Consider the following 19,928-nt stretch of genomic DNA (forward strand, 5'->3'; position numbering starts at 1 on the left):
TTCCTGTTAATTATGTTTCTATCTTCTATATATCTTGGTATCATTTCTGCTTTATATTTTTTTATATTCTTCATTAGTAATATAATAATGTCAATACCTCTTATAGCCTCTTCTTTCTTTTTTGAGTGGGCTGCTGTTTTACGTGTAACAGCTTGAAATACCATTGCTCTGTTTATCAACAACTCTGCAAGAACTTTAAAGTGTGTATGCTTGATAAAAGATACAACAATTGGTGTTTCATTTTCTGAATTGGAATTTGATGTGAATCATAACTTTAGACGTTGAAATAAGAAGTGACAATATTGAGAATGAGAAATTGCTCAACGATATTCACGAATTAAACAGAACTTTGCCTTCACTTATGTTGACCAAAACGCAAGAAATGGTAACAGTCTTCTGCTTTACTTTCCACCTTTCCGTTTAATGCCATCTTTCACCCCTTTTTTATTTTTCACATCCTTCATTGTTGTTCATGTCACTTGTATGTTGAAGTTATCCGTACATGAATATATCAACAAATCGGTTAATTCTGAAAATCATAAATTTCACTTCGACACTTTCATAGTAGTTAAATAATGAAGAAATAATGTCTTGGCTCAGTGCTCTACTAGAATTTCTAACTGTGACTTTGAGAGTCTTGAAATTCAAGCAGGTCAACATGTAAATGATTTAGATGCTCTAGACCAGAACTGATGTAACAATACAAATGCAAAGAACAATCATATCTTGTTGGGCCGATGCATAGCATGGGCTTTTCACATCTAGTACAGAAATAAGCCAGACCAAAATTATCTTACTTATAACTCTCATATCTGGAAAAAAAAACCCAGAAAGAATTGAGTTTCACAAATTTATAAGATAATCTCAAATCTCCAAATAATAGAACAAATAAAAATAAATACAATGAATCTGATGATATGAGACTGGATTTATTGCATTTGTCCAAATACTAAACCGAAGAGAAATAAAGTAATGGTGGAGATGAGTAGGAAAGGTAGTTTTTCACTAAATGCATTCTAAGCGAAGTATAAAACTACTGTCCGAAATAAGTTTGCACTACAGCTCAAACATGTTACAGCCACACTACGAAATTTGCTACATATCCAATATATCAACAACTAAACTCCCAAGTCCAAAAATATGATTCCTGCCAAATTGGAAAATAATTTCTACAGTCTAAAGGTATGAAATAATATCTAACTACCAAGTCAAACAATAAGACATGTAATCTTCATCAAATACTTCAATACTTTCTCGAGTTTGTGGGTCAATTTCTGTTCCGGATACTCCTTCCCTAACCCATTCAATATCTTTTCACTTTTAAATATAGTATCATCTAGTCGTTGCTCATGCCACACTTTCATACGGCCTTCCATATTCCCAGTTGCTTGTGTATTTTTATCTAAATCGAAAAAAACTTTTGGCTTAAGTTTAATAACAATTTGACACTCCTCTGCCATTGGATGATGGATATAAAACACATGTTGAACTTGAGAAGCAAAGATGAAAGGTTGATTTTTGTGTAGAGTAGATAATTAAATTCACAAGAGTAAATCCATAATCATCCGACAACTAAAATGAGATCATATTAATCCAATCCTTTTCAAATAGCAGCATATTTTTCTATACAAGAAGTTCAAATAGTAGAGATGCAAACAACCTTAAAGAGCCTAAATAACTTGGAAAGGAGAAACCTAGTAAGTATTTCAGAACAGAAAAATACTTTCTTTTAACTATCACATTACAAAAAATAGATTTACATAGTATTAAATTAAATTAAAGATAGATATGAACCTGTGAAAGCCTCACCAAGAGTCTGAACCCTATATCAATGTTCTTCCAATAACTTGCCTCCCTTTCCATGTCTTCTTCAATCTCCAAGTATATGTGATTAAATTACCAAAGCGTTTGTCTGAAGAATTCTAATTAATAAAAGAAACTGTAATTTCAGAATTAGGAGGAGGGAAGCCGAAAATTCTTACCGCCAAAATTTTTTCCTTCTAAATCTCCGATACTCTCCATACATAGCTTTTTTCGAGACTGCAATTTGTATATATTGCTGAGATACATATCAAATTTGACTAAAATTGGACTAGATTTGATAAAACAAAAATGACCCAATTTGACAGTTCGCACCATGTTAGGGTTTTGAGGTCTTCTAGGAAAGGAGCCGAGAGTATCTCGGCTAACTTTTGGTTAGCAATTAACGTAAGTTACAAATGTGGTCTAGGTTTATATATTTTTTTAAATTTCTACTTTATTTTTTAATTCAATATTTAACAAGTACTAGTAATATTATTGATTCAACATAAAAAATTATTTTTTAATTTATAAAATAGTATAATAATGTGAACAATAGAGAGTACATTAAAAAATTAAGAAAATTAGAAAGATAAAAAAAACTCATAGAAAATAAAATAACTAACATATTTTAACAAGTATCTATGATGCAATAGTGTTAAAATTATTAAGAGATAGAAATTGGCTATAATATCATAACTTTTAAATAATTAAAAATAATAATTTTGACAGACATAAAACTAAGAAATGGAGATCAACTGCAAATGATCAGATATAAATTTCGGATCATATGTATATTTTTAGAAGAAATATTCAAATAATATTTACTCCTATGATGTTCTCACTTAGTAAATATGCAATACTCTAACTTTATTATTTGAGTTAATCTCAATCTTCATAATTCTACATATGTATAGAACTTTTATCATTTATTTGTTAAAGTATCTCGAGGATCAACAATAGTAATTAGGAATTTAATACATCATTTGCATAGGAATTCTTGGGTGTATCCCAAGCACTAAACAATTGGGTACAATCGGGCACTTGGGGCGTAAACCTCACAAAACTAAACACCATACATGATCATTATGTTATTTTAAGGCCGGCGAGTCCTAAAAAAACCTTTTAAAACATTGATTAATAACAAGAGAACTCGTCTATTCTGTGGAAAAATATCAAAAAAATATACAGTACTAAATAAAAAGAATACTTTCTTTTGCTTCTAGAAAAGAATGATTTACAATTAAAAAATATAGAGAAATTTCCGGCATTAATGTAAATGTTCGTAATTATCAACTATAATATGACATTTAAAATAAAGTCCTAATCTTTTGGACATTTTATATCTAATGTCGGTCTTTTCATGACATTTTGTATTGAATGTTATAAAATAATAACACTTGATACAAAATGTCATTGTTTTTACGACATTTTGTATCAAATGTCATTATTTTTACGACATTTTGAATCAAATGTCATTTTTACCACATTTTGTCACAAATGTCATTCTTCTTTGTGATATTTTATCATAAATGTTGTTATTTTTATTTCAAATATCACTAAATAAATGTCGTTGTATCCTTACTTTTTTGTAATGACTACATTTATTACAAATCATTAAAACCCGAAACATCAGAAAGATTATACAATACTGAGGTTGACAATGGAATTAAAAAACCTGCTGCTATTAAATTACTCACGGGAAGGTTTATAAGGAGTGGCATTAAGTTAAAGGTCACCCTTTCTAGCAATAGTTATTCCAGCTAATTCAGTCAAGTCCAAGTCTCTTGGCTTCATTCCGGTTGAGAGTTTCCAGTTGATCGAAGTGATACAGCAATCGAGCCAATGGCAAGTAAAGGTTAGCTAAACCAAATGATATTCCAAGACAAATTCTCCGTCCACCACCAAAAGGAAGAAATTCAAAATTATTACCAAAAAAATCCACAGAGCATTGCTCAAATCTCTCTAGCTTAAAGTTTTCTGTGTCATCCCAATATTTTGGATCTCTGTGAAGAAACACAGTCGATGGAGCAGCAGTCAAGCTCTTACTATTATCTGAAGTTGTGCTTCAATGGAGATGAAGCAGTGGATCGTCCACCATGAGAGCCCAGAGAGAGAGAAGAGAAAGGATGAGAGAAGGTTCCAGAATTTGTGTAACTTTCTGATTAATTGAATTAGAAAGAGTGAGTGGAGACTCCACTATATACAAATCTAAGACTAAGCACTAAGCTAAGACAATTAACTAATTAAGAGAATAATTATAGTTCTTAACACCCCCCCCCCCCTCAATTGGAGGTGTAGCAAACACTGACAACTTGGCCAATGCATCGTTGTACTTGATCCCTGTCAAAGCTTCAGTCAAAACATCTGCAAGTTGGTCATCAGTTCTGATATGTTGAAGAGAGATCAGACCTGCTTGGAGTTATTCACGTACAAAGTGACAGTCGACCTCTATATGCTTGGTTCTTTCGTGAAATACTGGATTCCTAGCAATGTGTAATGCAGACTGACTATCACAGTAGACAGAAATAGGTAGAGAAAAGGGGACAGTCAGTTCTTCAAATAACCTGCGTAGCCACACTAATTCACCTACAACTTTTCTCAAGGCTCGATATTCTGCTTCTGTAGAAGACAGTGAGATGGTCTTTTGTTTCTTGGACTTCCAGCTGATGGGGCTGTTGCCTAGCAACACCAAATAACCACTGATGGACCTCCTAGAGTCTGGACAAGCAGCCCAGTCAGAGTCACAATAAGCTCTGACTGTGTGATCTTCATCCTTTGACATAAAGATTCCCAGGGTAGGATCATTCTTTAGGTACCTTAGCAAATGAAATGCTGCTTTCAAATGGGGCTCCCTGGGTTTCTGCATAAACTGACTTAAGTGTTGAACACCATATGCTATATCTAACCTAGTATTGGTCAAGAAATTCAGCTTCCCTACTAACTTCTTATAATAAGTAGGATCCTGCAATTCTGCTCCTTCCTTGGCCTTTAGTTTCACATTTGGATCCAATGGTGAAGAGCAGGTCTTGTGTTCTAGGCAATCATACTCCTTTAGCAGGTTCAATGCAAACTTCCTTTGTGATATAATGACCCCATCTTCCTTATACATAACCTCTAATCCCAGGAAATAGTGAAGCTGTCCCAGATCCTTGATCCTGAATTGCTCATGTAGGAATCTCTTAAGTTGAGCAATTTCTTGTTCATCAATCCCAGTTAACAGCACATCATCCACATACACAACAATATACACTGAGTCACTTCCATTTCTCTTGTAAAAGAGTGAGTAGTCATACATGGAGTGTGTGTATCCTCTTGAATAAAGTGCCTCAGTTAACTTTGCATACCATTGTCTGCTTGCTTGCTTTAACCCATAAAGAGATTTATTCAGTTTGCATACCAGGCCTGGCTTGTCTAACACTAGCCCAGGTGGCACCTACATATATACCTCCTCATTGAGATCTCCATGCAAGAAGGCATTGTTTACATCTAACTGTGAGATGAGCCAACCTTTCTTGACTGCTGTAGCTATTAAAGCTCTGACTGTTGTCATCTTTACAACCGGGGAAAAAGTTTCTGTATAATCTATTCCTGCCTGTTGAGTGTACCCTTTAACAACTAATCTGGCCTTGAATCTCTCAATGCTACCATCTGCTTTGTGTTTCACTTTGTACACCCATCTACATCCAATTGCTTGCTTCCCAGGTGGCAGCATTACTAAGTCCCATGTATGATTTGAATGTAATGCATCAAATTCTTGTGTCATAGCAGCTTGCCATGCAGGATCAATAGCTTCCTCCTCATATGATGATGGTTCCCTGTCATGACAAATATTTCTCACAAGAGCCTGACTATCAGGAGTTAGTAGATCAGAGGCAATGTGTTGGTTTACAGAAAATAAAGCATTTAGGGAAGTGGAATTATTCTTGAATTTAGGTAAGGAATGAACATTGTCCTGTAGATATGTAGGAAGTTTATGAGTTCTGTGTGACTGCCTAGTTGGATGGATTTGTTCTGTATCTGTTTGTGCAATGTTGTGTTCTGATGGTGTGTTGTGTGGTGAGGAGCTAGATGTGTGTTCCTGATGATGTGTGGATATTCCATGAGATAAGGGACTGGCTGCATGTATAGGTGACATAGAGATAGGTGTGTTATCCACATTTCCTTGGTCACTCAAGTTTTCAGTGGTCTGCATGTTTCATGTGTTTTTAGGAAGATGTTCATCAAGAGAGTCAATGAAAGGAACAGGGTAAAAAACAAGTGAGTTGGAAGACTTGTTTATGCTACAGTTAAAAGGAAAGATAGATTCATTAAACACAACATCTCTGAAAATGTAAATCTTTCTAGTGGCCAGGTTCAGAACTTTTTACCCCTTTGTGTTGAAAGGATACCCAACAAAGACATGAGGGGCAGTCCTGGGATTGAACTTGTCCCTATGTGGTATTGGTATAGTGGGATAGCACAAGCATCCAAAGCTCTTGAGATGAGAGTATTTTGGTTTTCTCTTATACAACAGCTCATATGGGGTTTTATTGTTGATGGAATTGGATGGCAATTTGTTTATTATATATGTAGCACAGAGGACACACTCACCCCAATATCTCAGAGGTAATTTGGATTGGAAAAGGAGCGCTCTAGCTGTTTCAAGAAGGTATTTATGTTTTCTTTCTACCACACCATTTTGTTGTGGTGTATATGGGCAAGTTCTTTGATGAATGATTCCTTTGGACTGAGACAATTTGGTTGCTTCTCCACTGGTAAACTCTAGTCCATTGTCTGACCTTATGGACTTGATGTTGATACTAAACTGGTTTTCCACCAAGGACATGAAGTTTTTAAGAATATCAATAACATTACTCTTGCTAGACAAAAGATGTGTCCATGTAGATCTGCTATAGTCATCCACTACGGTGACAAAGTACTTGTGTTTATCATGTGTAGGAATATGATATGGACCCCATAGGTCAACATGCAAAAGCTCAAATATTTTGTTAGATACACTGGTTTTCTGAGGAAAAGGTAATCTTTCTTGTCTAGCCATTGGGCAAATGGTACAGGTAAAGGGTTGTTTAGGAGAGAAATTAGCAGGAATGGAAGTAATCCTTTTCATCTTCACAAAGGGAACATGTCCAAGCCTGTTATGCCACAACACATTTACATTATTTTCAGTCCAAGATTGAGGGAAGAAACCAGGCAATTCAGAAGATACATCCTCAAAATGAACATGTTTACTAGCACTTGCACATGAATTATTTACAATGAGAGAGGGAAAAGAGACACACTTATTGGTGTGGATTGGTACATTTACAGTAGAATGAGTTGGACAGTGTGTGTCACAAGTGCAACAAGTAGAAATGACAGGAAGTCTAGAATTGTCCTTTTCTGCAAGACTTGCATTGTTTTTCTTTAAGCAACTTGGGCATAGGATGTATAGCCCATCATTCACTTTACCAATCACCAGAGGCCTCTTCATTGAAGGGGCCTGCAACACACAACAGAGATTGAAGAAGGCAACAATACAACTTAAATGAGAAGTTAAAGAGTGGACAGAAATTAGATTGTATCTGAAAGTTGGAACATACATCACTTTATCTAAAGTGATCTTAGAATTGAGAATTACACTGCCTATTTCTGTCACCTTTACTTTATAGCCATTTGGAAGTATGACCAGTAAGGGATAAGGTAGGTTGATTATATTGGTTAATAGGGATCTGTTGAAGGTCATGTTATTTGATGCCCCTGAATCTATAATCCATGAGTCAGCTTTGTTCTTGAAACATTCACATGAAAGTTTGCCAAAATCAATTGAGGAGGTACAAACTACCATACCTGCAAAGTTTGTTGTTCCTGAAGTAGCATTAATACCACCTCCATGATCTCCTATCCCAGATGACTGAAATTGTTGTAGCAGGGTCACCAACTGATTGTACTCTTCCTTGGTAAGGCTCACATTCTGAGGATTGTCATGACTAACATATCTATTCTGACTATCATTCTCTGCAGGTTGAGATTCAGTGGCTGCCACATGTGCATTGGCTAGAGTCCTGTTGCCTCTGTTGAATCTGTTGGCACTATTGTTGTTGGAACTTTGCCTTGTGTTTTGACTGAAACTGTTTTGTCCTGTGTTTGGATTCTGATAGTGACCAAAATTCTGTCCAAAATTCTGTGGATATCCATGAAGCTTGTGGCATTTCTCTTTAGTGTGACCTGGCCTCTTGCAGTAGTCACAAAAAGGTCTGTTTCTGCTGTTATGATTGTTGCCGGGAGAGTAATTTGTCCTGAATGTGTTAGGTCTGGTTGTATTGGCATTCAAAGCTGATGATTCCAGTACCAGATGGCCAGTGGGCTTGATTTCCCTCTGCCTTTCTTCTTGGATTAACAAAGAAAAGGCTTGAGCAATTGAGGGAAGAGGATTCATCATCAATATGCTCCCTCGAACAACAGTATATGTCTCATTTAATCCCATAAGGAATTGTATGAGCCTCCTATCCTGCTCTGCTTTATGCATACTTTCCTTAGCCCCACACGAACAGTTGCAGGCACAATGAGATTTAGTAATCAAAGTATTGAGCTCCTCCCATAGTTTCTTCATTTTCGTATAGTAACTGGTAATATCAAGTGATCCTTGAGACAGATCATTGATCTCCTTCTGAATTTGATACAACTTTGTTCCATTTGTTTGATCATATCGATCCTCAAGTTCTCTCCACAATTCAAATGCATTAGCTACGTATTCAACACTATCTGCGATCTCTTTAGTCAAAGAGTTTAAGATCCATGATGTGACCATGTCATCACACCTCTCCCATAAGCGAAAGTTTGGAGAATCTAGATCTGGTCTTTTACAGTCTCCGTTAATAAATCCCAATTTATTCTTCACAGACAATGCTCGCATCACACTTCTTCTCCATGATCGATAACCAAAGCCATCAAAAGGAGCAGGGACTAGAGCTGCCCCAGGATTGTCAGATGGATGCATGTATAGAGGATTACTAATGTCAATGCCTGATTGACTCAGAGGCTCATTCACAGTTGGTACTGTTGGATTATCGTTCTCATCGGACCTCATACTTGTGAATTACAGAGAAATCTAAGAAATTTTGATATCTAAAAATATAAGATGAATGAAATTTAACAATGATTCTCAAAGAATTGTGAATCAGAAGTAAAAGAAACCTGTTCTCAAGCTATATCTTGAAATTCATGGAGAAATGAATCTGCATATGTGCGATTAGGTTTAAACGATCATCAACAAAGGAAGAACCAACAGATCTCGTGGATTGAATCTAAAATCGAAGCTCCGGCTCTGATACCATGTGAAGAAACACAGTCGATGGAGCAGCAGTCAAGCTCTTACTATTATCTGAAGTTGTGCTTCAATGGAGATGAAGCAGTGGATCGTCCACCATGAGAGCCCAGAGAGAGAGAAGAGAAAGGATGAGAGAAGGTTCCAGAATTTGTGTAACTTTCTGATTAATTGAATTAGAAAGAGTGAGTGGAGACTCCACTATATACAAATCTAAGACTAAGCACTAAGCTAAGACAATTAGCTAATTAAGAGAATAATTATAGTTCTTAACACCTCCCAATGCCCAAACATTAACCATCACTTTAGTATTCACTAGAATAATGTAGCCGTTTATATCTGTACTTTCCCTGCATTCCCTTGGAACCAAAAGTGGAGATGGCGGATGAAGTCTCAAAGTTTCTTTAATAACTAACTTTAAGTATTTCGGCTCCTCCGCATCATTTTCATCAAATGTTACTTTGTTTTTAAAGGCTTCTCTCACTTCTGCCTGAGCTTTGGTGAATAAACTAGGATTCTTCATCATTTCAGCCATAGCCCATACAGTTGTTGTTGATGAAGTTTCTGTTCCGGCAGTAAACATGTCCGGCAAATTAATAAAGGCCAAGTTACAACATGAAATTATTTTTCTAACAAGAAATTATTTTTCTTGGTAAAAATTAAAAATATTTTAGCTATGGCAATGGATATGTGAGAGTAAGAAAAAGCATAGGATTGTAGTATTGATCAATAATACTTACAACAATAACAACTTTGATATTGTCGTTTGTGATGGGAAATTGAAGACTTGTATCATTCATAAGTCTTAGTAGGACATCAATTAAATCTTCACCTCCTAATGCTCCATTAGTTTTCCCAGTTGCAAGATTTTTCTTGTGCTCGTTGATGACATCCTCAACAATGGCATCTACCTTAATGTGGGCATTCAGAAGTTTACGCTTCATTCCACTGAGAACATGAAGAAACTTGTATGAAGGGAAGATGTCAGCCACATCAAAGCCTTCAAATGAAGTTTTGTAAATGCATACTAAATACCTCAATTTAATTAATTTATTATAGAGTTTCTTTTTACAAAAAAATGCCAGAATCATTTCTAATGAAAATTGTAGCATAGTATTATTTTTGTTTAAAAATATTGCATTGGTCAACTAAACTTTGCACTAACTAAAATTTGGAAAATAAAAATTGTAAGATGAATTAAAGACGTACGTGGAAAGAACAAAAGGCTAGATGAAACTAATTAAAACTAATTAGCAGTGCATAGGAAGATATCATCGGAGTATTTTATTTGTCTGGATTTAATATATGATGATACCGTAAGCATGGCAGATGAAAAATAATTATGTGCAAAGAAAAGATAACTTATGTCCTTTCAAAAGAAAAAGAACAGAGATTTTTAATAATTAAACTTTCATGAAATGAGTAACTTATGCAAGCAAAGCAGGTGTGCGTGCGTTGAAATTGCAACTTTTGCTGTATTTTTTGGATGATTTTTATTCAACGTTTTATGGTGTACATCGTATTCTATTATATGTATTATACTGTATTGTTTCGATGATTATCGTTTATCATCGTTTTATTATATCACATACTCATAATTTGGAGGATACATTTACAATATTATAAAGAAAAATATGATACGAGGTGGACTTATTATTAATATAGGGTAAAGGGTGAAATATAAATATCAAAAAATTTAAGGACGAAATGAAAAGAAAAAATTAAGGTAACGATGCGAGCACACCAAATTGATTACATAAAATGAAAGGGGTGTTTTGAATATAGCTTTGTGGTGCTAAACTGTTTCTGATGGTCATTTTTATTCAAAAAAGGAGATTTTTTGTATTCTAATTTGCTGTTTTTATATGAAAAGTTTGAAGCTTTTTGTACATTAGTTTTGGAGTTTTGGTAAAGCTTTTTTAAAAATACTTTTTTATGTTAAGTTCTGATCATATCAAATCTCCTGAGATGTTGATTTCTTGTGTTTCAAACCTAAAAATTGGAAAGTTACATCTAAATATTGAATTTTTAACATATGGAGTTATTCATACTGTACTAGATGCAGGAAGATATGGTAATTGGGTAATAATATAGTATTTCCTCCGTTTCTGTGAACCTATTTTTTTTTTTTGGTCTGTTTAAAAAAGAATGATCCTTTTCTAAATTTGAAAACAATTTAGCTTAAACTTACAATTTTATCCTTGATGAGAAGTATTTATAACCACACAAGTACTCTGAACGTTTTTTTAACTTGTTTAAGAACAAAAATTCCAAAAATTATTTTTTTAAATTTCGTATCAAGTCAAACGTATCCACGTAAATTGGAACAAGGGAGTAATATATATCTGCAACTTTCGTTTTGTCAACATCTGGTCAAAGCGGACTTTGTTTACTTAACTGAGCAACTTTCTTCAGAGTCAAAACAATTCAGCTGACTCAAAGAACCACATTAATGACGTAAACAAATAAATTTTGTGTACTAATTATTGCGAAGCCAAAATATGAATGCTTTTGTCACTATGCTGATTCTCTAGTAATTTCGGGAGTTTGGCCAAGAAAGATTCTTAACTACGACGGCTAGACATTTTGACGTTTATAAGAATGGTAAAGGATCATATTTACTCATCAACTTTTGAATATTATCTATATTTCTTGTGTTATACTATTCGATAAATTTATTTTTACTATTATATTATCTAGTCAAATTTATATCTGTTTGTATTAGTGCATTTTAATATTAAAATTATAATATTAAAGTACAATATTTTTTGTGAGATAGTGGTTATAAATTGGCAAGAAAGTGATCATTACTTTGGTATAACTCATAAAACCACTAATATCATGATCTACCACTTATTACCTACTAAAGCATATATTTTGTAACTACCAACCCATATTATAATATTTTAATATCCCACTACTTTATTATTTATTCTATGGAAGAAATTTTATGAGATTGAAAGGTAATTTTTTTTTATATGGTTAGCTCAAGCGGAGCAAAGGACAAAAAAAAAAATTTACCTTATATTGTTATGAGTACGTGATTATATTATTTATAATTTTGAATTTGCATAATTCCAGAAATAGTTGGGGTAAATAATGATAAAAGATTCTTGCATGAAAAATTTAAATATTCATGCATGAGCGAAAGTTGATTAAATCAAGAAGCGTGATAAGTGCATCTATGATAAGTCTTAGAATAATTCACATGTTGTTGTTTGCGTCTAAATTGATGATTTATTAATTTAGACTCTAACATGAATATTATGGAGAAACTAATTTAATGAAGTCAATTATGCAATGTTATTGAAGAATAAAAAAATTTCGACGGTGGAAAGCTTGTCGAAATAGACGAAAGGACCTTTTGATACAATTGAACAAGTAAATGGCTACATAAAACCTCAACTATATAGACTTAAACTACATCCTTCTGATGCTAAACTTTAGTAGGGCTATTCTTTTGGACAAAATAATGCATAAGTTAGTTTTATCAACTAATTTTTAAGTGGTGATTGGATATTTCCCAGAGTTAATAAACAGTTTGTTAACACACTGTTTTGTTTTTAATGTCAATGAAAATCTTTGGAATCCAAATATAATAAGTTGAATACAATTCAAATTCCATGCATACTTTTGGGAACAGTAAAATTGGGTAAATAGAATTTATTCTATTTTAATTGTTAATAATATCCCCAGAACGTCCATTGAAACCTGTACAGAAGAATATAATTTGTGCTATAAATATTTGATTATATTTTTGTGGAATATTGTAATTTTTCTATAGTACGTAATTTTTTTTTTATTTGGAGCAATACAAATATATTAGTGCATGTTTCGATTAATGTGATTAAGCAACTTCAAATACTTTTAATAGAAAGGGGTATTATATTAAACTTTTATATTAATAGTTATTTTAACGTATCTTATAATTTGGTATCTATAGATAACTTGCTATAGATAGTGTTTAAAATATAATTTATTATGATCAATTTCTTTTGTATTGATCGCGCATCAAGAGTACGTATACAAGGGAGGTTGTGGATTGCCGTTAGAACTAGAGGTAATTTTTGTAAGTTTTTTTTAGAGATAGGGGTGAGTTTGTCCCGATAGTATAACGATAAAGGTAAATTTGATCGAATAGTATAATGGAGGATAAATATAGGGTGTGTTTGGTATGATGAAAAATATTTTTCGCAAAATATGTTTTAATTTTTTCATATTTGGTAGGCTTGAATATTTTAAAAAATATTTTCTGCATGAAAATATTTTTCCTGTCAAAAGAAGGAAAAATATTTTTCAAAACTCTTTCTCAACCTTCTCCATCATATTCTCAATCCCCACCAACTTTCCCTATTAAAATGAGGGAAAACATTTTCCAAAACTCTTTTTCAACCACACCCCACCTACCCCAACCTCGCCCACCACCCACCCTAAATAGAACTATTATTAAGAGTACTTTCTTTTCACGGCGTAGATAGAGTACTTTTTTAAATTTTAACAAATTGAGTATATTCTTGTCATGATATTGTAAAATTATTTTCTTTCATTTCAATAAAATGAGCACTTTCTTTTGATGATGTAGAAAAAAATATTTTCTTTCATTTCAACAGACTAAGTATTTTCTTTTCCTAAATTAGAAAAAGTATTTTTTTCAACAAAATGAGTACTTTCTTTTCATGATGTAAAAAAAGAAATAAGTAATTTCTTTCATTCAACAAAATGAGTAATTTCTTTTCATGTGGTAGAAACGATACTTTCTTTTTCAACAAAATGAAGTATTTTCTTTTTAGTTATCGAGCTTAAATTTCAATGTTATTCTTGTGTGAAAAAAGTAAAGTAGCACATTAGTTCCTTTAGATTTGTATGAATTTTGAAAAGAATAATTGAATTCTTAAAGAAAATAACATGAGAATTTTGGAGAAGGTGGATTGAGGAGAGTAGCATAAAAAATTATTTTTCTAAAAATATTCTAACCAAATACTAAAAAACAAATTCCGGAAAAAAAGTTTCACCTCACCAATCAAACAAGAAAAAATAAATGATAAAGTCTCTCATTTTCCAGAAAAATATTTTTCATCGAAAATATTTTCCTTCGTACCTCACCCATAGACAAAATTCGAAAGTTGAGAGTAAAATTTGACTCTTTTCCCTTATAAGAAAGAGTAGTTACTATAGTAAACATTATTTTCCGTCATATGACGTCCCACAACACAATTATCTACGTACATATTACCCTCCCCAGACCCTACTTGTGGAATTATACTGGGTCGTTATAACAATTAATATAAGAAAACTTAAAGAAATACTACTCCTATATTGGATCAATTGAGACGCCAATGAAGAAATCAAAAGGCTGCTGATGAACAACATTAGTTTTTCTAATTTCAGTTTTGTTAAAAAATACATTACATATAGGTTGCGCAAAAGTATGCTCTGGAGATTGAACCATTGAAGGAACAAACGAGGAGTATTGAATTTGATTGACATTATTGAACGCCTTGGCATAGCCTATCACTTTGAGAAAGTAATTGATAATATTTTGGATCACATTTACAACCAAAACTCAAACTGCAACGATTTGTGCACTTCTGCACTTCAATTTCGATTGCTCAGACAACATGGTTTCAACATCTCCCCTGGTAAGTTCATCATGAAACACGCATTTAATGTTGTTAAATTTGTTATCCATTTGCCGGAAGGTTAATATTATGGATTCTTCCTTGAAAACCAGAAATATTCAGCAAATTCCAAGATGAAAATGGCAAATTCAAGGAGTCTCTTGCTAGTGATGTCTTAGGATTGTTGAACTTGTACGAAGCTTCACATGTAAGGACTCATGCAGACGATATCTTAGAAGATGCACTTGCTTTCTCCACTATCCATCTTGAATCTGCAGCTCCACATTTAAAATCTCCACTTAGGGAGCAAGTGACACATGCCCTTGAGCAATGTTTGCACAAGGGCGTACCTAGAGTCGAGACCCAATTCTTCATCTCATCAATCTATGAGAAGGAACATTCAAAAAATGATGCGTTACTTCGATTTTCCAAATTGGATTTAACTTGCTCCAGATGCTGCACAAACAAGAACTTGCTAAAGTATCAAGGTGCGGTAAATTAAAACGATGAATCCTTTTTGATTCACCATATATCAAGTACTGATGTTGATTGTTATGATGCAGGTGGTGGAAAGATTTGGATTTCGTAACAACACTTCCATATGCTAGAGATCGAGTAGTTGAATGCTACTTTTGGGCATTAGGAGTTTATTTTGAGCCTCAATACTCTCAAGCTCGGGTCATGCTTGTTAACACCATATCAATGATTTTGATTGTGGATGACACCTTTGATGCTTATGGTACAATTAAAGAACTTGAGCATACACAGATGCCATACAAAGGTATGAACTTCATCAATTCACTTATTCAGATATTCCTTGATAGTAAATGTCGTCATGAAAAGATTAAGATGAATTCTACTCATTATAGTTGTGCTCTTTCAAAATACATCTTTCAAAATGCATGAGTTCACCTTAATTTTTCATCCTGCATATGGGATATCAACGAAATTGATTGTCTTCCTGATTACATGAAAATCAGTTATAAAGCTATTCTAGATCTTTACAAGGATTATGAAAAGGTATTCTAGTGCTGGAAGATCTCATATTGTCCGCCATGCAATAGAAAGAATATGTTTGAGAAACTTAACTATTGAAATATGTTTTTTCCTTATTCCATTTCTCCCTTTGTTTTACCTTCTGTACGTCTTTTAGCGATCTTAATTAAACTTGATACAATTCAATCAAAATTATCTAACACTCAAACATATATATTTTGTATTCACAGATGAAAGAAGTAGTAAGAAATTATAATGTCGAGTCAACATGGTTTATTGAAGGATATAAGCCACCTGTTTCTGAATACCTAAGCAATGCACTAGCAACTACTACATATTACTACCTCGCGACAACATGATATTTGGGCATGAAGTCTGTTACGGAGCAGGATTTTGAGTGGTTGTCAAAGAATCCTAAATTTCTTGAAGCTAGTGTGATAATATGCCGAGTTATTGATGACACAACCACATACGAGGTATGAGTTATATCTCACAAACTTATATAATTATATCTAATTTGGAAAAATAAAGTATTGCGACAATATAAAAGCTAAACCCTAATTTACCTACCTTTCCCGGTTGAGAAAAGTAGGGGACAAACTGCAACAGGAATTGAGTGCTGCATGAGAGATTATGGCATATCAACAGAAGAAGCAATGACTAAATTTCAAGAAATGGCTGAGGCAGCATGGAAGGATCTTAATGAAGGACTTCTTAGGCCCACTCCTGTCTCTACAGAGTTTTTATCTCGTATTCTCAATCTTGCACGTATTGTTGAGGTTACATATATACACAATCTAGATAGATACACTCATCCGGAGAAAGTCTTCATTATTGCCCTACTTGTGGATTCTATTGAAGTTTAGACCACATTTGTTGCTTGTCGTGGAGCTACAGGACTTCATTCTCCATTGTTGAAAGAATTAAATCCATTTATTTAATTTTATCATGCTGTATAAAGTTGCTAAGCAACTGTCTTTTGTAATGGAGCGATGCACTTCCCATCAGGTTCCTTAATATCCTTGTAAGAAATAATACTGCCGGTACATTTTTTTTTTATTTCATTTTTTCATTGCACATATTAACTTGAATATATTCTACCCATTGTCCCCAGAAAAGAATTCAATATTGAGATATTAATTTGACGAGCACAACTGCCAAATAAGATGTAAATCCCTGCAAGTTTTGAATATTATTTTGATCTAATTTAAATATTAACGACATAATTAAGGTACCCTGAGAATATAAGCACCTACTTGGACTACATGAAGTGTTTAAAGAGTCAAATTTTGCCAAAAATGAAGCCGGAAAAGATCAAGGTAATCATACAGGATGATATGTGTGATTTTAAGAGCTTCTCTTGGTTTAAGATATGCACTGACTTGGAAATCTAAGCTAAGAATTTGTTATGGAGAGATCAGCCACCTGAACTGAGCCACCAGAGAAGGTTAATACAAGCTTGCAATTGCATATTATAAAGATAGCTACATGATGATATTATATTTTTATGTTTGTATAGAAAGAGACAATACATTGTTTAATCTCTAAATCGGAGATAAATAATATTTCAGCCGATGGACTTTAAAAATGTGTGATATATATATATGGGCAGAGGAAAGAGATTCCAACTCAAAATATTTCTACGGTGTAATAAGGGAGAGAAGGAGGAGGTCACTAATCTATAAAATCAAGAACATGAAAGTACAGGAGAGTTGGGGGGGGGGGATGAATTGCTTAATAACAAAATTTTATAAGTAGTTGACTAGTTTACCAATTAGTCGACTAGAAATAAGAACAGGATAATAGTAAATGCAGAAATAAAATGCAAGAAATAAAAACACCAGAATTTTTATACTGGTTCGGATTCAATGTGAATCCTAGTCCAGTCCCCTTGGGTTGCAAGGGTGTTCTCTTTCAGTGATCAATATTTCTTGAGTACATAATGGATGATGTAGCTTTACACCAATAGCTTAATCTCTATGTCTCTTTTCTTTTCTTGATACAATGCCTCACCCGTGTTTATCTCTTTTTCTTCTCTCACTAATTACACAACAAATCTAAAAGAACTACAATGCTTGTTTTGAGTAGAACAAAAAGAGTGAAGATGGTTCGTTCAAAGTATGTCCTTTTCACGCCCGGAACATCTGTATATATACTTTCCATGAGGCCTTCAAGAATTTTGAGGATTGCAAACCCAAGGGAGTTGATCCTTGAAAGGAACCATAAATTGATTTTTTCCAAAAATAAAGTCAAGTTCTCGTTGATTTTCCGTGATTAATGGTCTTGAGAAGCTTTCCATCCCCTAGGCATATATTTGTGTTAATTGAGGCATATCCGCGGGATCCCTTGATTTCTGGCTTCATTGATTTTCAGTGGTCTCGTTTCCCTTTGTTTTGGGGCCTTCCAGTAATAGCTTCCATCAATCTTTGATTGATTATTCTTGCTGGATCTCCGATACTTCTTCCTTTTTCATCGGTGATCATTGGTTCTTTTCCTTGTTAGCTTTCGTCAATCTCTGATTGATTATTCTTACCGGATCTCCGCTGATTCTTCCTTCTTCTTTTTTTCATCGCTGATCATTGATTCTTTTCCTTGATCTATTCCTGACTGGTATTGGTTCTTGACCCTTTAATTTATTTCTTGTGATCCTACACCAAGTGTAATATATAATTTTTCATCGTTGAAACTTGTAATTAACAAAACTGACAAGGAAATTAGGTCGAGGGTAGCCAAGCCATTTTTGATGCTGCAGTTGATTATTTTAAACACATATTTACTAAACAGAACGATGGTTCCAATATGCACATTCTTAGACATTGTGAAAACCTCATTTCAGAAGATGATAAAAATTCTTTGCTAAAGATGCCTACCGAGGAGGAGATCAATGATGTTATTTTTTCCGTGGACCCAAGTAGCTCTGCTGGTCCAGATGGATTTAATGGGCACTTTTACCAGGTTACTTAGGATATTATCAAGAAGGAAGTTGTAGATTTTGTTAGAGCTTTTTTCTTTGGAGCTAAACTGAGAAAATATTTTACTCATACATTCTTGGTAATTATTCCCAAGATAAACTCCCCCTTTTTGATAATGAAATAATATATATATATATATATATATATATATATATATATATAAACAACAGTTGACTTCCCTGTAGTTTTTATAGTCGACTCCCCCTCATTGAGTGCGGCATAATTCAGTCCACTCCCCCTCAAAAAGTGTTGCATACTTTAGTTGACTCTGTCAACTGTTATGTTCTTCAGTCACCTCCTGCAATGTAATATACCTGCAATATACAGTTCTTTCTCCCCCTTTTTGACATCAACAAAGAGGGTATATACAAATACTAAAACAAGCAATGTAAAGACAATCACATTATAGGCAATCATTATACATACTAAAGCAGGCATTATAGGCATGCAGAGTTATAGCAGAAATAGGAAATAGTATCCAACGACTGGTTATCAAGTCCAAAAAAACAAAACACAAAAAATATTATTTGAAACTTCCACAGCTAGCAACTCAAGAAATAAGTAAAAGTGTTGCAAATCGCATCCTTCAGTTGTGGCATTGGTTGAATTTGTCACCCTATCAATCCTATCATGCACTTCCTTGAATGCTTTGACTATGTTTTCTCCGAGTCTGAGAATTTTAACCCTCATCTTTGAAACATCAAACCGTATCTCCTTGGAGACTGTATGGATGTCCCCAACAGTTGACTGAGTGACAACAAGAAGATCCTTGATGATGGTCAGCTTGTTGTCAATGGCAGTCAGTTTCTCAGCAAGATCAAGATCACTTACGATGTGATGGGAAATAGAGGCTTTGATCTTGGTATCAGGTTGAATGTTCTTGACTTCACCTTCCTATTTCTTCGCCCAAGAGCCCTTTGCACACACATAACCCATACTGACAAACGCTCTAGAATTGTAGGATTTTGAAAAAGATACAATAGAATATTCCGAGATAGAGATGTTGTGGGCTTCCAAGATGTGAGTGATGGCTATACCATAGGGCAAACTGGTGGGATCATCAATACTTTCTATCATGAAATTTATGACCCAAGAGGATAATTTAATCTTGAGTTTGGTCACAAGAAGTAAACAAGAAAGGTATCTCGTTGAGAGAAGGTGGATAAAGGCCCAGTACGAGGAAGAAGAGTGGTTACACCAATGTGCACTAGAACTCGGATTTCAAAGCTAACATCA

At 33.9% G+C, this 19,928-nt stretch overlaps 1 protein-coding gene, 1 long non-coding RNA gene and 1 pseudogene across 3 annotated transcripts; 1 reads left to right on the plus strand and 2 right to left on the minus strand.

Moving 5' to 3' along the window:
- Nucleotides 1-229: 229 nt before the first annotated feature.
- Nucleotides 230-2,189, minus strand: LOC104222452 (uncharacterized). 2 transcript variants are annotated; one of them, XR_011407461.1, is made up of 3 exons: nucleotides 1,983-2,189; nucleotides 1,795-1,912; nucleotides 230-478 (listed from the first exon to the last, which is right to left on the minus strand). It is a non-coding gene; the product is annotated as an uncharacterized lncRNA (long non-coding RNA). The 2 variants fall into 2 exon arrangements; XR_011407462.1 differs by lacking the exon at nucleotides 230-478 and adding an exon at nucleotides 487-812.
- A 7,161-nt stretch (nucleotides 2,190-9,350) lies between these two features.
- LOC138869618 (5-epiaristolochene 1,3-dihydroxylase-like) lies at nucleotides 9,351-9,689 on the minus strand. The gene has a single exon (XM_070147251.1). The coding sequence runs from the start codon at nucleotides 9,687-9,689 to the stop codon at nucleotides 9,351-9,353; it is 339 nt and encodes a 112-aa protein (XP_070003352.1).
- A 4,776-nt stretch (nucleotides 9,690-14,465) lies between these two features.
- On the plus strand, nucleotides 14,466-16,438 carry LOC104222460 (5-epi-aristolochene synthase-like; annotated as a pseudogene).
- Nucleotides 16,439-19,928: the final 3,490 nt, after the last annotated feature.

The sequence above is a fragment of the Nicotiana sylvestris genome, chromosome 5 (assembly GCF_000393655.2).
Source record: "Nicotiana sylvestris chromosome 5, ASM39365v2, whole genome shotgun sequence".
In the NCBI taxonomy this organism is placed as follows: Eukaryota; Viridiplantae; Streptophyta; class Magnoliopsida; order Solanales; family Solanaceae; genus Nicotiana; species Nicotiana sylvestris.